Below are 20,125 nucleotides of genomic sequence, written 5' to 3'. Positions count from 1 at the left end.
ACGTTTTTTCATATCAAGGAATTATTATGGGGACGAAGTCCCCAATTACGGTAGAAAAATCAATAAAAAAAAAAAAAAATCGGGAAAATTTCCCGAATTTTCCATTCTACTAATGAACTCCAAATCGTTTTAACTTTTTTATTCAGATCTAGTTCCTGTTCCGGTTTTCCCCGCATTTGCGCAGAAATCTGTCTTGTTTGCATGAGACTTTGAAAAGAAAATTATATGTATCAGTCTAGTAAAATATAAGATTGGAACTCAATACAATTTCATTTTTAATAATTGTTTGATTTGAAAAAAACTTTACCTGATGGAAGCGTTACTTTTGTTTACATTGAATATGACGTCATAACTTAAACAACGTCACAGCTAAATCCCTAACCATTGAACCGAAATCGGGAACGTTACGGTATTTCCGTTTCCTTTATTAACATGTTTGAGGTAAAAAAAAAAAAATAATACATACAGACTTCGTCCCCATTCATAGGTTATGCCTTCCTCATATTAAAAATGAAATTTGTATTGCGCGTTCCTTCCTATTTTATACTAGACTGATAAATATATATTTTACTCAAAGTTTCATACAAACGAGACCGGAAAAAGGAAGTACATTGTACATTTCTGCGCAGGTCCGGGATTTCAAAACACGACATAAAAAAAATTGAACGATTTTGAGTTCATTAATACAATGAAAAATTCGGGAAATTTTATTGAATTTTCTACTGTTATTGGGGACTTCGTCCCCATATAAATGGGGATATGTACGATGCTACATCTAAAACACAGGCGCTTGGGTATATGATACAGATTTTTTTTTGATTTTTTTTTTTGGCACTGGCTACAGTTACATGGAAATGTAACAATAATAAAAATATTATTGTTACATTGGAGACTAAATGCCGGAATGCAAAGTTGGGTGAGGAACCGATTAATTACTGACAAATGCAACAATAATTACTGAGGCTACGGTTACACTACGTTATTGTTACATGAAAAACAGCAATGTACGCTAGATTGATTAAACTTAAATATTCTATAGTTGTATTGCTTCATTCTTTCATATTTACTAAACAATACTTGTAATTTAATACTGATAAATAATAAAATGTTATTATTCAACAAATGGTGTACAACTTGAATAGTTTTACTACGTATTAATAGTTTTGATGTTCTTAAAGATATTCTCAAGATTAGGAGTGTGACTGTCAAAGGCGAAAATATAGTTCAATGGTTTCACTTTATTTCACAGTATTTAACTGCACACCTACTCTTATTACTGAATTTTGTTTATGGTGAAAAAAATAAAACTTGGGATGCGTTTTAAACGAAACTGAAACAATATCAAGACATACATTTCATACAGCTTTATAACTTGACGCAAATTGATAATCAAAAGCAAAGTTTGCTAACTGTAACTTAAATACTTAGAAATTCTGTATGTACACGTATCCGTGGAGGACGTAATTTCGTTCATCAAAAATGTGTCGGACTTTAAAAACAACTTACTGGATTTGTAGAAATTGTCATTGTAAATAAAAAATTACAGTAAATAAATTGTATGTTATAAATGCATGTAATAAATGTCCTCAACTTTTATTATTTAGTACATATTACTAGTCCCATCGTACATTGGTTTTTTTTTTTATGTAACAATAACAATGTAACCGTAGACTCAATAATTATTGTTAAATTTGTAATTAAACAGGTCCTTACCCAACCATGCATTCCGGCGTTTAGTCTCCAATGTAACAATAATATTTTTACATTTTTTTTGTTTTTACATTTCCATGTAACCGTAGCCAGTGCCTTTTTTTTTTTGCTGATTAAAATATTCAATTTTCTATATTTATAATACATATCTATCACTTCTGTGCATGTCTCACCTACTTTTGCGTGATTTAAACGACCCAGAGAAAATACCCAATTTTACTATCCATACTTTGTTTCTTAGTATGGATAGTAAAATTGGGTATTTTCTCTGGGTCGTTTAAATGTGATTTATCCCTCCATAAGACAAGATACTTGTATCTATGTTGGCCATTCTTTTTAATGAAACAAAGCAATACCAACTCTTTCAATTTATCTCTTAGTTTTGAATGTGGAATACTTGTGTAAAGTGTAGAAAAGTCAAGTGTTCTAATACTGTTACAAGATGAAAGAGAGTTAGATTGTATGTACTCTAAAAGATCTTTGGAATTTTTAAGTATCCACATCTGATTCACGCCACCTCTAGATCAGTTTCACAATAACTTTGAAGCCCGTCTTTGATGAAAATAATTTAGAAAGAGGTTTCGTGGATCACTTGGAAGACCCTGCAATATACCGTAGTTTGTAAGGACACTTGTGTAGTGTAGGTATCCAATACAGTGATTGAGGATCCAGTTCTTCATCTTTGGTTGAAATTCCAAAGGAACATAGAACAGACCTGTGATTATACAGGATTTCCTCTTTGGTAAGTGTCGTGAGGGTATATGATCGTATATGTTGAGTTTCCAAGTGACTTGTCAATACCTATTCGTTTATCAAGCAGTTAACATAATGAGTTTTACACACACAAACGATGTTGTTTGGGGGCTTTATCTGCGGGGACAACAATATATTTGTTTCGTGCGAATGTGATGAATACCTATAGCTATAAATGGCAGCACGTCATTAATAGAGATATCATGCAGAGTAGGTGATGTATAATGACGATGACCATGACTACGTCTACGTCGAGGAGTAGAGTTGAAAATATTCATCACATTCACCGAGCTACACGAAGGACTAGATATAATACCTATACCATCAATTTTGTCATTGCAACGATATGGTGTCGCAGTTCCCAATTGTCTAATCCAGTAGTACTCTTTTTGTCTACGGAGAGGCGTTGCAAGATTATGATTGTTAGAGTTATGGTATATTTTTTTCGATAATGCGAACTGTCATAGAAACGATGGAATTATCTGGCTGATTAAAATGCTGGCACGGAATTTCGTTTGCATTGAGGTTAATTATGACCGCACATACGTTTGTTTAGCCATCCTTTCGTTTCACCGACGTATACCAATCCGCAAAGGTTGCACTCTAATCCGTAGACGACATTTATTAATTTACAATTCAGATCATCGTAACTTCTGGTAAAATATGACTTCTTTTAAAAGTGTGTAGATAGTGTTGTTGAACTTACATTTTAGATTTCAAAATTGTATATAAGTGAATAAATAAATATATAAAGAAATTGTTGGTGATATCAAGGGATGATTAATCTATTTTCAAACAGAAATCAGCTACTTTTAGAAAACATGTCATCTTCAAAAATACCAGTCACATCAGGTGTCCAGTGGCGTAGCTAGGCTATTTTGAAGTGTACGCCCAAACCTCGGCAAGGGTTGTTTTGGTCCCAATCTGGTCCAGGTCAAAGCATCCACTGGTAGTGGGTTCGAGGGGGGACGCCCCCTGAGGCAAACGAGTTATGGAGAAAGGATACCATTTCTGTCATTACAAACTCATCAATACATTGTACCAACAGACTTTAGAGTCTAATTTGTTTATATTTCATGCTTAATTTATTTTTATTGTGTTAATTTGGTATGTAATGGTCAGTGAAAATGTCAAAACCTTTTACTTTAAAATATGTATATTGGGAGCCGCACTCGATAAAAACCCCTTGTTTGTGCAAATTTCGTTAATGGACATGAAGTAGTTAATTTTCATAGATGTTCAGGTGTATTATGAAAATTCGTCAAAGGTTCCATGGAACCCAAGTTTTCGCCTGGGATTAACTAACCGCGAAAAGAGAAGCCATTTTTCAGTTCATTACAGGTTTTAAAAAAGTCAAACATTCTCTAAGTATATATAAGAAGATGTGGTATTACTGCCAATGAGACAACCCTCCACCCAAGTAACAATTTATAAAAGTCAACCATTATAGGTCAAAATACGGCCTTTATCACGGAGTTTTGGCTCACACCGCAAGCTACAAAGGGTCCCAAAAATTACCAGTGTAAAACCATTCAAACTAGAAAATATTTTTTCTTGATCTGCAATATTAACTTCGATCCAAGTTTTATGATAATCTCTGAAGGTTTTCAAATTGATCATGTTGAAAATAATAATCCCAGACAGTCTGTTAATTGCGAAAAGATTAAACCTACTTTCATAATTTTTATATCAGTCATAAATCATAAAAGAGTTTCTGCCAGAGATTCATAAAATTCAATGTAGGTTTGACAAAGTAATTGATGTGTAAACTTTTTTGAAATTCTTTTTTAGTCAGTAAGATACGTGAACATTAAAAATATTATTTCATTTCTTGTTCTCAGTGATACTCTTTAAACTGAGTCTTTTGATCACGAAAGGCTTCTGTCCAACTTTTGTAAAATTTCATGAAGGTTTGACAAAGTCAATGATATTTAAAAAAAATCTAAATGGTGACGACGCCAATGAAATATATGATCGCTATATGTCTCGCTTTCGCGACATAAATGGTTAAGGCTCCATAACAATGCAAATCACATACCGAATCCTAGCAGAAAATGAAATGCATCCAACCAAAGGAAGGTTAGTAGAATACACAATAGATTCAGACTTTAGACAGAAAATGAACAAATTTATAACACGGTACCATTTGATTGAAAAGTGAATGTCATCACTTTTAATCGCAATTTAAAGCTACTGTCTGAAGAAAGAAGAAAGGTTGATGTGTTTTTAACCAGTTCCTTTTAATTATAATAATAATAATAATATCTTTATTTAAAGAGAGTGACTCATTTGGATTAAACCAATTTTCAATAAGGCTCTCTACATGCATACAATGTTAACAATATGAATAATAAAAAAAAATTAATCTACTGTTACACACATGTAAACAATAGACGTATATAAAGTAATAAAACAACAACAACAAAAACAACTATGGTATACATTCTGACTTAACTTATACATTTTAAAAATAAAATGACTTGTAAGAGTTTTTGAATGCAGATATACTTTTTGATTTTTTAATTTCACTGGACAGTGAATTCCACACTTTTGGACCACTAAAAGAAAAACTTGATTTGTATAATTCTGTATTTGATTTAGGGACAATAAAATTATCCGATGATGAAAGTCGAGTATTGTACGATTGTTTACTACTTGTAGGCACAATAAGATTGGATAAATATTTTGGTGCCAGTTGGTGTTTTGATTTATACATTAATAATGATTTGTGGTAAAATATTCTCTTAGTAACAGGAATGATTCCAGATTTCTTAAATAGTTCAATAGATGAACATATTTTCAATTTTTACCAAAATCTCCGAGGAAAAGTCAAAAATTCAAGTGTACGCCCGGGCGTTTTGACGTAAACGTAGCTACGCGCCTGGAATATATCGAACTTTTAGGTATTGATGGTTTTGACAGCCAAAACATTGCGCAATTCGCTAAATATTGCCATTTAAGAGCGATAACTCAAAAATTATCGTCATGTTTTTCAGAAAATTAATCGGAAGATCATGTATATATTTTTTTACTGCTTTTTAACAATTTATATTTTTTCCGCTTTCCTCGCTTACAATTTTCAAAACTGCATTAAAATTTATGGAGAACGTACATCACAGTGGATGACTTATTTCATATACAAAGCGTTTTTTCCGTCGCGAAGTAAGGTGAAAATTAGTGACGACTTCGATTGACGTCGAATATCTTCAGTAGCAACGTTTTAATGCACAGAGAACGAGGAGAAAAAATAGAATTTCGGACAATCTAGGAGATGAATCAGGAAATGAAAGAGTTGAGTAAGTATAATTTATTCTTATTTTAGAAATTTTATTATTGCATTGGGATATATCTTGATATTAATCCTTATTTTAGAAATTCCACTACTGCATGTCTACTGCGTCTTTTTGGAATATATGTTTTTCGACATATGCAATCGAAACTTGTAATCATTGCGAATTTCACAATATGCATTCAACATTTTTCGATTGTTCGTAATTCAAAATATGTACTTATATATAACGATTGGTTTCAAATGTATGATTTGTTTGTGTGCTCTTCAGCTTTGCGCATACGGTAGGAAAGGATCAGGGGTAAAAAAAACTATATAGTTGATACTTCTGTACATGTATATGAGGAAAATTTTCGGATATACTATTTAGGAAAGGCTGGAAATATGGAATATAAAATTAAACTGAAAGTTTGTTTGAATGAGCCGACTTGGATAATCGACCCTTGTCAAATTGACATGGGACAATCAAACCCTTAGTTAAAGTTGGGTTATAATGTGATGTTACTTTTTGCCGTCATCGTGGCTTTTAATATATCGTTGTGCCATTTTTAGGTATGGATGAAGATAACGCGATCTTTGAACGCAACTTGGGCGGATTTATCCTATCTGTATTGCATGCTGCTTGCAGCGAAACGGAATCAGATGCAGTGTCGGTTCAACAAACATTGTACACAGACACAGCGAGTGAAGAGGAAAGAGTAGCTTTCTTTGGAAATGCCAGAACCAAAGAGTTTGAGAGACTTGCTGCAACAATGAAAGAACAAAACGCAGAAGCAGAGAACACAGAAACAGCGAGTGAAGAAGAAAGAGTAGCTTTCTTTGGAAATGCCAGAACCAAAGAGTTTGAGAGACTTGCTGCAACGATGAAAGAAAAAAATGCTGAAGGAAATGACACAAACACAGCGAGTGAAGAGGAAAGAGTAGCTTTCTTTGGAAATGCCAGAACCAAAGAGTTTGAGAGACTTGCTGCAACAATGAAAGAACAAAACGCTGAAGGAAATGACACAAACACAGCGAGTGAAGAGGAAAGAGTAGCTTTCTTTGGAAATGACAGAATTAATGAGATTGATAGACTTATGTCAACAATGAACACACAAGTCGACAAAGTAGAAAATCAGGACGTCCAATCAAAACCAATAATTATTACAAAGGAGATTTTGTCAAATCAGGTCGAAACAGAGGCACTAGATACAGAAGAAACAGCTAGTGAGGGGGACCGTGTTGCGTTCTTCCAATCTGTTAGAGATGCAGAGCGACAAAAACTTATTGAAGCATTTGCAAGAGAGAATCAAAGTACTGAATACTGAACATCGGATGACCGCAAGTTCTTGTGGATGGTCAAAAGGGCATGTCACACAAACAGATCACATCTCTATACCTGAAACTTGGGTTAATTTACAGAGATATTTTTTTCTGATAGAAGTTCGTGCTTGGATGATGAATAAATGACAGGAAATTCAACCTAACCGTAATAACTATTATATTGTAGTGCAAGAAATCAGTATACCTTGGACTATTATACTTATATAATAATAGTCGTAGAGAATACACTGGTTTGTTGTTATATATATTATTAATATTACGATTGCATGTATATATAATTTTCATCTATTTGTATATGATAATTCTATTCTACTATTATTATAGTGCAGTGCAAGTGCATGGTGGACACTCAATTGTAAAAAAATCAAAGCCTTAAAGGCTGTAAAAGCAATTGCTGCCATATTAATGTTTTGGGGACTTTTATTTTTCATCTACATATATAAGAATTAAACCTGACAGGACATGGTTGTCTAGTGAAAAGCAAGAAGGTTTTGACTTTATATCAATAAAAGACTTAAGCAGGAAATCATTTTTAATATGTTTTATATTTCACAAGGAGACAACAAGTTTACCAGGCTAAAGTTGGGGGTAATTATGGATTATCCCCTGGTAGTGTTTGTAACTGGGCAATAATTACTTTTATTTATTTAATTTTAACAATTTTCATAATTAATTTAAATTAACCATTCAGTTAAAACATTTCACCTTTCGAGACACTAATGTTGAAAAATGGGACAGAAATAAAATAACTTACAAGACATAAACATGTAAAAAATAAATATATATTTCAGCTTACTAAAAATATTTTCATAGTGTTACTTTGACATCATTTCTTAAAACTAAGTCCCACACATAATTGTTCATTTGATATGTGTCATCCTCATGCGATACGAGAAGTTAATATTCATGTCGCTAAATAGTCTTCTTGTCGCTTAATTTATTCTTCTTGTCCGTTCTTGACGCTTCTTGTCGCTAAAATTCTTCTTGTCGATATTAGTGAGACCGCTATTTTTAGATTACAGGTGGTCATTTACACTACACGTATAACCTGTGTAGTGATTTTTATTTTACGATAAATTTATGAATGAACGATAATTTTATGAATGAACAAGAGCACCAGTCCTGACCTCTTTCTGAAACACCAATTAAACATATAAAATCGTATTTATTAAGATATAATTCAGTCAAATTTTCACCACTATAAAATCAACAACTGAAATGATTCCATATTTTGTTGAAACATCGTACAACCGGAGAACAGAAATCGCAGGTATGAAAATGCACTTTTTTCACTGGTGTTGAAAACCCAAAACTAATTTGACTATAATTTATGAATGACGGAAATTTAAGCGATAACAATACATCGGAGTGACCTCAAGGTCATCCTCTGTAAAAAATGGAAAGAAGAAAGAGAAGAGAGACGAGAGAAAAAAAGACAGGAACAGACCAGGAAAATGTTTGAGGATTTTCATAAACCAGCAGTCAGTGCATTATCGGCCTCATATGAACCAGGTCCATCAAAAGAGCAGTATCATCTGGTATTTAAAAATATACTATAAATTTGCATCCTTTTTAAATAAATAACGAAAATAATAAATCAGTATGTATTGGTACGAAGTCCTAAATTTGAATCATTATATATCTGTTCCATACGATCGCAGCCAAACGAGTCGTTGTTGGTGTTGGTAATGTTATTTTTTTTGATTTTATAATACATGTACAAAATCATGGTATGTAAATTGTTAAAAAGTTAATTCATGACTATGTGTATTAACTTGATTTCTAGAATGTTTGTTTCGATTTTGTAGAAAAAGAAAATGAATAGTGTATTACACAATGTTAATGCTAAATTATTGGTTTGTTTATTTTAAAGTATCCAAGCAGCAGCAATACTGAATACAACATAATGCTGAAATCCTCAGTCTCAAAACTCCACGAGAGAGTGAAAGCTTTCACCGAAGAACAAAAAGATCTCCAGCGAAAACTTGAACTATCACATGCTACAAACCCCAGAGCGGATACAGATGAAAATAAAGAAAAAAGTAAGTTTTATAATATTAAGATATCTGTGAAATATTAATATTGCAAGTAAAGACGTGTACTAGGAATTTTTTTTTTTTATTTGGCGAAAAAATAAGTTGAGCTGAAAATTGTTATAATCTAGTCATACGCTAAATATATCAGTAAGTTTGAAGCACACTTTTTAGAAGAAATGAAATTCTAATTGATGTTCTCAATAGTACTATTATAATATGAAAGCCGCAATTAAGTTAGCGAGCAGTGGCTAATTTGGAAGCTCAGCTGAATATCAACAGACGAAAAAGGTAGTAACTAAATCATGATATTTTCACGCATTTAAGATTAATGTAAACTGTAAGGTAATGTATAGAACTTTACTTTTTTTATGTAGTTGGTCTTTGTTGTTGTTTTAAGTTGGTATGGTTCCTTGTATTTCCATCCATTGTTAATAGATTGATTTTTTTTTTAATTTTCGCTATTTCATGTCGTCATCTATACGCTTTGCATGTTGCATGTTACTTTCCTTGTTTTACTCCTATATAAGCATTGTTATAAATTGTATAGCTGTCTCTATATAATGATATATTAAACCTGCATCTTTCTTATTTCATTAAATCTTAGTTCTATTGCAACTATTACATCATAATAACGCATGCAACTGATATCGCATATATATGAGTTATTTTGAAAGAAAGAAACATGTTGAAAAATTAAGAGAAATATCTAAAATCCGGGCTTATTATATTGCCTTGAAATCTACCGTCATCTATCAATGTTATTTTATTCCATTGTTTATTTTTTACTATCACATGCTACAAACCCCAGAGCGGATACAGATGAAAATAAAGAAAAAAGTAAGTTTTATAATATTAAGATATCTGTGAAATATTAATATTGCAAGTAAAGACGTGTACTAGGAATTTTTTTTTTTTATTTGGCGAAAAAATAAGTTGAGCTGAAAATTGTTATAATCTAGTCATACGCTAAATATATCAGTAAGTTTGAAGCACACTTTTTAGAAGAAATGAAATTCTAATTGATGTTCTCAATAGTACTATTATAATATGAAAGCCGCAATTAAGTTAGCGAGCAGTGGCTAATTTGGAAGCTCAGCTGAATATCAACAGACGAAAAAGGTAGTAACTAAATCATGATATTTTCACGCATTTAAGATTAATGTAAACTGTAAGGTAATGTATAGAACTTTACTTTTTTTATGTAGTTGGTCTTTGTTGTTGTTTTAAGTTGGTATGGTTCCTTGTATTTCCATCCATTGTTAATAGATTGATTTTTTTTTAATTTTCGCTATTTCATGTCGTCATCTATACGCTTTGCATGTTGCATGTTACTTTCCTTGTTTTACTCCTATATAAGCATTGTTATAAATTGTATAGCTGTCTCTATATAATGATATATTAAACCTGCATCTTTCTTATTTCATTAAATCTTAGTTCTATTGCAACTATTACATCATAATAACGCATGCAACTGATATCGCATATATATGAGTTATTTTGAAAGAAAGAAACATGTTGAAAAATTAAGAGAAATATCTAAAATCCGGGCTTATTATATTGCCTTGAAATCTACCGTCATCTATCAATGTTATTTTATTCCATTGTTTATTTTTTATTCATAAATGGGAAGGAAAAGTACTTCATGCGATAAATAAGCTTATGCTCCCCCTTTTCAAGTTTTTAAAATCGGTATATAGATGATATTTACGAAAAAAATAAGGTATTCCGGCGACCGAAATCCCCGGCATAGGTTTCACTTACCCTTTTTGGATATACAAAGGGTCAGCACCAAAGCCTTAAACTAAAAATTATATTTAAACACGTCACTCAAATACAAAGGTTGAAATACTTAAACTACTACATTTAATTTAATAGGTCATAGCAGCATAAGAACAAGTAGTGATGCAGCAATACTTAAGGCCGACAGAAACAATGAAGTAAAGAGAACAGGCTCCGTCAGTCGCTTTACAAGCAGGATATTCAAGGTAAATATATGATATGAGATAACTTGTCTGGTGAAGTATACTCATTTTAATGTTCTCTTTTCTTTTAAGAAGCTTTAAACGCAAATTTGACTGGAAAAAATACTTTTCCAAAAAGCACCACAAAATGGTAACTTGTTGGTGAAAAATTAAAAGGAGAGAGCTTGAGAAGATAGAGACTCTGACATGTTAAATTCTAGCGCTCAATTACATGTCTCGGCATACCCAAGTCCGATACTGGTTCTACCACATACTAGTTCACAAGATACACATGCAAAAGAACAAACGTTTAGTTGAAACTAAAACTCTATAGCTATTGACCTATGGAACTTATATTTCTGGTTAGATAATATTGCTTGATATCATTTGTATTGTCATATGATATATATCCCGTATCACATTTTCAAAGTGTGGCCAAAAGTATTCATCACTTGAAAATGTACCCTATATATTGTATATAAAACTACATTTAAAAAAAGAAAAGATTTTGGGGTAATTTTTGGTATGATTTTAAGCAACTTGGTACCAATAGAAACAGAATCGTCACAGGTTTATTTGTTTATTTGGTTATATACTAGTCAACAAAAGAAACGATACACGATTTTTTGTTTCAAATCAAAGATGAAGTTTTCCTTTTATAGGACCAATATTGAAGGTAGTAATATTTAATGACCATGGAAATACAAATCTGTTTTAAAAAAAACATTTTTTTCCTTTCATGACGTCATTTGGCGATTTTTTTTTTTTTTTATCAAAAAGTTCATAAAACGACATTTTCAAAAACAGAAGCTCCAACTAATGATGCAAACCTCTAATTTAGAGGTAATGACAATGTTTGCCCTAAATTCTTTTTTTTAAATCATACAGTTTCTTCGTTTATTTGTAAGGCAAAGTTCGGCCCCTCGAGAAATCGTTAAAATGTATACATTATCAATTGATTCACCATAGACAGTATGTGTAAAGTGAAATTCAAAAAACGATAATAATCTTAAAACTAATCCGAAAGGTTCCAAATACAGTGTTGTATTGTTTTCATATCTAAAGCCATGATTTGAGACGAAAAAAAAATAATTTTTTTTTGCATTTTTGAAATTTCAAAAAACACTTTTTTCTTTTACCAAAAATGAAAAAAAAACATTATTTTGACCCATTTGTTACAACATGATCATATGAACATAACTGGAATAGCATATTGAATATTTTTAAACAAATTTGAAATTCCATTCAGTACTTAGAAAATTGTGTGTTGATTTTTTATCCGACCTTCCACAAAAATCATTTGCACCTTATGATCGTTTTCACGGAATTTAGTTACTTTCCGACAGGTTTTAATTTTCATTATCGTTTGTGCATACATTGCAAATGAAAGCTTTTTAAAATGGTGTATCTCATTATGTTTCATGTTTAATACTTTTTGATAAATTTTATACCAAAGTCGTAATCCAACCATAAATGCCTTTAAAATATTTTTGGAAAAAATGTGTTTTTATATGAATAGATAGCAAAAAAATGAAGGTGACGAATACTTTTGGCCTGTCCCGTGTCTCAGATCTATTGGTGGATCCAGGAGGGGGTTCCGGGGGTTGGAACCTCCCTTTTTTGAAAGATCAATGCATTTGAATGGGAGCATATAGTTGGAAACCCCCCCCCCCCTTTTTACTCAGGGTTGGGAACCCACCTTTTTAAAATGGCTGAATCCGCCCCTGCAGATCAATACAGGTAACTGTATATACTTCTATATCATTTCTTTCATATCAATTCTGTTTCGTTACCCTTAGCATTGACAATTAGAATTTTTTCAAAAAATAAAACACAATTGATATTTTATTTTGATGAAGAAATAGTATTCAAATTGATTTTTTTTTTCTTTTTCAGAGAAGCAAATCGACGACAGCTGATATAAGTACTAAGCCTGTAGACCCAGAAGAACTAAAGCTAGATTTGTCCTTATTGGACGATAACAGAGCGAAAGAAGAAGGTAACAACCTAAATAATACTACTAACATTTCACTTATTAACTCTTCAACAATATTTATCTTCTCGTGTGTTGTTGTTGTTGTCGAAACCGGTGCATTACGTTTGTGCGCATTGCCATTACATTTGCGCGCAAAAATCATTACGTTTGCGCGCAGCTTCTCATTACAATTGCGCGCATTTATTTGGCAGGTAAACTCAGGTAAGCTTAGGCAATAACTCTTATTTATCTATAAATTTATTCAATTATTATTAAGTAAAAGTATCCTTTCCGTAAGTCCAAGTCACCTACTCACCCACGAGTAGGTAGACGTTGGATACAAGCAGGATAAGTCGGTTGCATTATATTCTATCAATCCGATTTGCTATATAAAAAAAAAACTTCAAATGTTCGTTACTTGACAAAACTTTACAAACTGACTTAGATTGTTTACAAATTTTAAAAAGATCACTATTCGGGGTACTTAGATATAGGAATATATAATAAAGTACTTGTTCACCCTGCAAAATTCGCAATGAAGTTACATGTATGCCTTAAGTTATAACAGAATTTAGCATGCACACTTTATATCAAGTTGTCTTAGAATACGATATGAACAATATATGATTGAAGTATATTTTCAAATTTAATATATTTTATATCATTAATATTTTATTATATACCCTTTTTTACCTGAGTTTACCTGTAAGATAAATGCGCGCAAATGTAATCAAAAGCTGCGCGCAAACATAAAACATTTTAATCTCCAAATGCGCGCAAATGTAGTGCGAAACATCCTATGATATATGGGTGTATTTGAACAATTTGAACAAGTCACCATTTGCACAGATACAAATACTGACAAAAAACTTTTTCTTTTTAAAGATATTCTAAATAACACACTGCTTTTTGGTGGTTTTTTGTAATTTGAAAAGCGTATCTGGTGGACTTTACTCTTCAAAAGTTTTGTACGTGCATGCAAAGTTAACGGAATGTCATTGTCTCATGCCATCATGGTACTCTCCATCCAAAAGAAACTTTTACGTTTAAAGCATGATTTAAGTTTATAAATTATGCGTTGTAACAAAATCATGGTTGCAAGTCCTTACACTAAAGAAAAACTGATGATGTTTTCCATTTTTGGGGGATTTGATGATCTGAAAATTTTAATTTTGCCTGTCAAACTTGTCTTATCTTATCGTATTGATCGATTATTTAGAACCATTTGCCATGTGATCTAGGATCGACCATTAACTTTGTATTGATTCAAATACAACACAACTTAATGTTATAACTAATTCTTACCATTTTTCTTTAGACCAACCAGATACAGCAAGAACATCGAACAATGAGTGGTACACACTCAGTGATACCGAGGAACCACCCAGACCAAGACTTAAGCCATTTTTTACTCCACCAAAAGAAACACATGAGACATCAGTATCAAAGTCCACAAGTCATAAAGTCACTGAATCAATGAACCAGTTTCTGCTCAATGAACCAACCAAATCAGATCCGACTGAAATACCAGTTCACAGTGGTTCCATCGGTAGATTTCAACGTTTTAGGAAACAGTTCAAACGACTTTTCTGCTGCTGCTGTAGCCAGAATGTTGAAGACAGGGATCCCGTTTGTTCTTGATTTTTATAGAGATTATGATTTTTTTTTTTCACTTATTTATTTGTTCATTTTTTCTTTTGTTCACTTTTTTAATTGTTTATTTTTTCTTTTGTTCACTTAGTTATTGATTATAGCTTTTGTTATTAAAATTTTGTTTTGTTTTAACCCGGTGTTGTTTTATAGTGTTTATGCATATCTATAGAAAAAGTTTCTATATTCAAAAACAAAATGCAACAATTTAAAAAAAATACAATTAAGGACATATCTTAAAATTAGAATTAGAAGTGTCATTTTGTGCTACACAAAGCTCCACTCGCAATTCAAAATATCGGATAACAGGAAGCCAGCCGGAAGCAGGAAGCAGGAAATAGATTTAAAAAAAAATCCTGAATTGACTGTGGAGCAGATGTATAAAAAATGATATTTATTTGAATTACATCAATTTGTAAAAAAAAAGCGGATCCAGAATTTTCATAATTAAGAATATATAGCCACAACAATGACCAAGCCCATACCATTTGGTCAGCTTCTAAAGACCCCAGAATCACCAATGTAAAACAATTCAAACGAGAAAACTATAGTTGTTAATTTCTGTTTCATTTGGTCTCTTGTGGAGACTTGTCTCATTGGCAATCATACCACATCTTCTTTTTTTTTTTTATTAATGGCCTTTTTAACGAACAAAAGTGTACGAAAAAACAAAACAAATATGTAACGCAACAACAAACGACAACCACTGAGATACAGGCTCCTGACTTGGGACAGACACAAACACACAAAATGACACACTTTGAAGTTTCTGTATCATGCCTATCATTCCAGTTTATAAAAGCTATGACACCAGTAAAATATTTATCGGTCTCCTTATGTCTTGCCAATGCCGTAAGACAAGCGAAGCATACCGAATGGCGGATCTTGCAAGATGACTGCTAATAGATAAAATTAATAAGCGGGAAACGCGAAACCACAAAAATGATAAGCGGGATACGGGAATCTGACAAAACAATAAGCGGGATCCGGGATCAGACCCCCTCCCCCAATGAGACCCTCTTGGGATAGGCACATATATACAGAATGCGGCGGAGTGAAACATTTTATGGGGATCCCAACCCTCCTCTAACCTGGGACAGTGGTGTATCAGTACAAAATACTAACTGTTTTATCTGAAACTAAAAAAAAATGAAATATCATAGAGGAGACAGATTAATATAAGCACTTGTTGCTTTTTTTGAATCCATTTTGTGAATGTTTTGTTTCTCGTTTTTTATATAGATCAGATCGTTGGTTTTCCCGTTTGAATGGTTTTTCACTAGTAATTTTGGGGCCCTTCATAGCTTGTTGTTCGGTGTGGGCCAAGACTCCCGGTGTTGAAGGCAGTACATTGACCTATCATGGCCAATGGTTTACTTTTATAAATTGTGTCTTGGATGTAGAGTTGTCTAATTGGCACTCACACCACATCTTCCTATATCTATATAAAATGTTCTTGTATTATAATTCATTAAAAATATCGGGTTTACATCAAACATCAGTGTGTTGATGGTTTTCTGTAACCGAAGAAGAAAGTGTGTTGTTTTGTTCAAATATACGCAAATTTACATTTGAATTCAATTCAATTCAATTCAAAACTTTATTGTCATAAAACTACATCACGGGTGTCATTCGGTTTAACGAGAGAAGTGATCGTGAAAGAATATCTAACGGTGGTCAAGTATTGCGAGACGATCGTTAAAGCTCTGGTACCGGATCGCGAAAGACATTTAATCGAGAAGACATATGAAAGGTTACTTAATAATATTATTTAATTAATTACACAGACAAATTTACAACAATATAAAACTGTCTGTCAAAATGCTTCAACATTACGATCAGTATGTGAGAAAATCCAGTTTCAAAAGTCATTAGTTTTTACAAAACAACAAAAGGCCGATTGCTTCTCGACATTTCAATGACATAAAAAATGTAAACAAACATGATTTTTTTTACAAATTCGAAAAAAATAAACTACTTTTTCCGAATAAGGGTATTCTACCTGAATGAATCACATTGTTCTCCTAGTTATTTTGTATAAACATAATCTGAAACTTGGTAAAAAGGAAATATTTACACAAAATTGATTTTTCGGATCGTGAAAGGTCACGTACCACTTTTTTGAAGATCGTGAAAGATCTAATGCTACGAAGACGTTCAAACTATTTTTCAAATGTATGATAATTAATATTTTATGGATGAAGTCAAATTGGGAATGGAAATGGGGAATGTGCCAGAGAGACAACAACCCGACCATAGAGCAGACAACAGCAGAAGGTCACCAACAGGTCTTCAATGCAACGAGAAATTCTCGCACCCGCGGAGGCGTCTTTCAGCTGGCCCCTAAACAAATATATACTGGTTCAGTGATAATGAACACCATACTAAACTCCAAATTGTACACAAGAAACTAAAAGTTAAAATGATACAAGACTAACAAAGGCCAGAGGCTCCTGACTTGGGACAGGCGCAAAAATGCGGCGGGGTTAAACATGTTTGTGAGATCTCAACCCTCCCCCTATACCTCTAGCCAATGCAGAAAAGTAAACGCATAACAATACGCACATTAAAATTCAGTTCAAAAGAAGTCCGAGTCTGATGTCAGAAGATGTAACCAAAGAAAATAAACAAAATGACAATAATACATAAATAACATCAGACTACTAGCAGTTAACTGACATGCCAGCTCCGGACCTCAATTAAACTGATTGAAATTATGTCTTCATCATATGAATATCAGGCACAACCCTCCCCGTGAGGGGTTTAGTATCATACCATCATAACATATATGAGAAGAACATAACCCGTGTCATGCCAACAACTGGTTTATTAAGAATAAATGTGTTTAGTTCCGATGCAAAGACCCTATAAGGTTTAGTTCTGTGGTCAAGTCCGTATCGCGGATTCTTTAAGCTATATAGGATAACTGTCTGTTGTTATGATTGTAAGGTGTACATTTTTTACTTCTGCAAGGTTTCGAATAACATTGACCTCATTATCATGCATCATTTGGCAATGTTCTTTTTATGTTGTTTGGCCTATCGCTTACAGCTGTATATACCTGTATGCTATAGCGCCATGTACTTGTCTGTCTGCATGTTTCATATATGACGTCAATTGAATTTGATATAATGAATAATAGTAAGATATCTATGTCTGGCTGTCGGTCAGGGTTCATATACTTTCGACCTTATGTTTCGAATTAATTGGCCAACCATGAATTTTACATTTTGTCAGTTTCTAAGCCGCACTGTAAGGATCGGAACATCTATATTTGGTGTACCGGGTGGTTGTAGAGATCTGTATGGCATGGTTCATCTGATAACCTCTTTTTATGAACCATTGACAATCTTAAGCGTATTTGACACTTCTAGTAAAACCTTTGATATTACAGACGTTCAGCAAATATACTATCTGGTATTCTTTAGTCTGTAGTATATAGTTACCTCATTGGAAATCAATCTACATCTGCTACGTTGTATATAAAGATACACTGAACTTTTAGAAAGTACTGGTGCACAATTTTTTTTTGTTATCGTTCGCTCTCTCTAATTGTTCATAAAAGATGCTGTTTTTGCTATAAGGTTTTGGTTGATGGTTATCAATGTGGTTTAAACGTTGCATACCCATATTATTGGCTAAAAAGCGGCGGTCTGTCTGAATTGTACTAGACCGATTCTCAGAGCTGAATTTTTCACACTGATTTAGACACGTTTTTATTTATGTTTTTTTTTTACTTTCGAGGTAAAGTGCTGAATTTAAAAAAAAAATGATAATAGCTTTAATGTTCATTCTAATAAAAATAGTTACAGGCTTCAACCAGTTGCAGCTATAACAAGTGGTAAAAGAAATATTGATTTCTGATTACTAGTATTAAGTCTGGTCACGCATTATCTTTCACCATCAAAATAATGCGTTGCCTGATCTTTCACGATCAAGTTTAATGAAAATTCAACAAAATTCAAGGTTTTGATAAACAAATTAACAGTTTTAAGGGAAGAATGAACTTTTATTTTACTGTACAATCAGATGCATCAAAGATTAAATTAAAAAAAATATCATGATATATTCAAATACGACCATTATAGGTACAAATAGCGTGTTTTTTTTTATACAATTCCATAGATTTGCATTGCGCCTTTTGTGTTTTTTCATAAAGTACTGCATATTTTCTTTATCTTATTGCACAGTAATGTTAAGGAAGTTGGACCATTTTGACAGACACATATTTTTGTTCGGATTTGTTTCGCGTTTTGAAAATTCATCGATTTTTTCACAGAATCTGAACTAGAATTTACATTAAATGTCTTTCACGATCCGTTACCAGAGCTTTCACGATCGTCTCGCAATACTTGACCACCGTTAGATTTTCTTTCGCGATCAATTCTCTCGTTAAACCGAATGACACCCTTGTACATATTTATAGTTGTGACACAACATAACAAAATGAAAATAACAAAATAACAACAAGATCTGATACAGAGCGATGGAAAAGAAAGCCATTTGTTAATTAGTTCTAGAACGAGTTTTTTTATCAGGGTTTAAACATAAAAATATCTTTGATGCATGGGTTTATACAGATCTGTGACAAATTCCTAATCTATAATATATGGTAAACGTGACATCACAAATGCCAATCAAATCATAATTATGGCAGTTTTTTGGTTCTCCGAATCTATCGCAGATTTTGATATAAAGTAACTATTATAATGTTTGTGCCGCCGCTAACGATGACGGTTTTGTTATTTAGAAGGAAAGGAAAATGCCAGTTTTTAAGGATCCTAATCCATTAATCATATTATATTTAAAATTTCGAGTATACTGCACTGACGGAAATCCCTGCAAATGTCATCCAAATCATCAGATTTTGATGACATAAGAATATTAGCAAACTTTGCAAATCCATAGTCATTCGTAGCAGTTAAATCGCAAGTGCAGTCATATTCACGCAAACAAATATGTTTTTGTTGTTTCATGTTTCGTGTTTGTTTCCACTCCTTGCCTTGTCTGTTGATTTTACGAGTTTTTACTTTGACTTTGGTATGTTTTTCTTTTATAGTTGTTGTTTGGCAAAGGCTTTTTCTTGTTATTTTTAAATTCTATGGTACTCTATAAATTTGTTTTAAAAATTATCTACAGCGTTCTTCAGCTTTATATAACAGCGACGTCCTTTCTTTCCTGCTATAGCAAATAATCTTTTTTTCAGCTTTGGAAACTAAAATTTATCTGTCATATTTCTAATAACTACTAGAATTTCCAAAAAATGTCCAGCTATATTTATATCAAACAAATGTACAGCCCGGAGACGGTGCATTACGTTTGCGCGCATTACCATTACATTTGCGCGCAAAAATTATTACGTTTGCGCGCAGCTTCTCATTACAATTGCGCGCATTTATATTTATAGATTTATTGTAAAGAGATCACT

At 32.5% G+C, this 20,125-nt stretch overlaps 2 protein-coding genes across 2 annotated transcripts; both read left to right on the top strand.

Annotated features, from left to right (window-relative positions):
• Positions 1 to 5,681: 5,681 nt before the first annotated feature.
• On the top strand, positions 5,682 to 7,059 carry LOC139497644 (flagellar attachment zone protein 1-like). The gene is made up of 2 exons (XM_071285874.1): positions 5,682 to 5,759; positions 6,305 to 7,059. The coding sequence occupies exons 1-2, from the start codon at positions 5,735 to 5,737 to the stop codon at positions 7,057 to 7,059; spliced, it is 780 nt and encodes a 259-aa protein (XP_071141975.1). The 5' UTR covers positions 5,682 to 5,734.
• Positions 7,060 to 8,278: 1,219 nt separating this feature from the next.
• LOC139498545 (uncharacterized) lies at positions 8,279 to 14,832 on the top strand. Its single transcript, XM_071286974.1, has 5 exons — positions 8,279 to 8,613; positions 8,949 to 9,117; positions 10,987 to 11,096; positions 12,969 to 13,071; positions 14,366 to 14,832. Exons 1-5 carry the CDS (start codon positions 8,530 to 8,532, stop codon positions 14,686 to 14,688), a joined length of 789 nt encoding a protein of 262 aa, XP_071143075.1. The 5' UTR covers positions 8,279 to 8,529; the 3' UTR covers positions 14,689 to 14,832.
• The last annotated feature ends 5,293 nt before the right edge of the window (positions 14,833 to 20,125 follow it).

This window comes from Mytilus edulis, chromosome 12 (genome assembly GCF_963676685.1).
Source record: "Mytilus edulis chromosome 12, xbMytEdul2.2, whole genome shotgun sequence".
NCBI classification, from domain to species: Eukaryota; Metazoa; Mollusca; class Bivalvia; order Mytilida; family Mytilidae; genus Mytilus; species Mytilus edulis.
Note: the sequence above shows the minus strand (reverse complement) of the source record. Positions and strands in the feature narration are given on the sequence as shown.

Excerpts from the sequence above, each read along its gene's own strand:
- LOC139497644 (XM_071285874.1), top strand. The coding sequence starts at position 5,735 with ATGAATCAGGAAATGAAAGAGTTGA. Across the intron at positions 5,760-6,304 it reads TCAGGAAATGAAAGAGTTGA|GTATGGATGAAGATAACGCG; the intron begins GTAAGTATAATT and ends TGCCATTTTTAG.
- LOC139498545 (XM_071286974.1), top strand. The coding sequence starts at position 8,530 with ATGTTTGAGGATTTTCATAAACCAGCAGTCAGTGCATTATCGGCCTCA. Across the intron at positions 9,118-10,986 it reads AGATGAAAATAAAGAAAAAA|GTCATAGCAGCATAAGAACA; the intron begins GTAAGTTTTATA and ends TTAATTTAATAG. Across the intron at positions 13,072-14,365 it reads TAACAGAGCGAAAGAAGAAG|ACCAACCAGATACAGCAAGA; the intron begins GTAACAACCTAA and ends ATTTTTCTTTAG.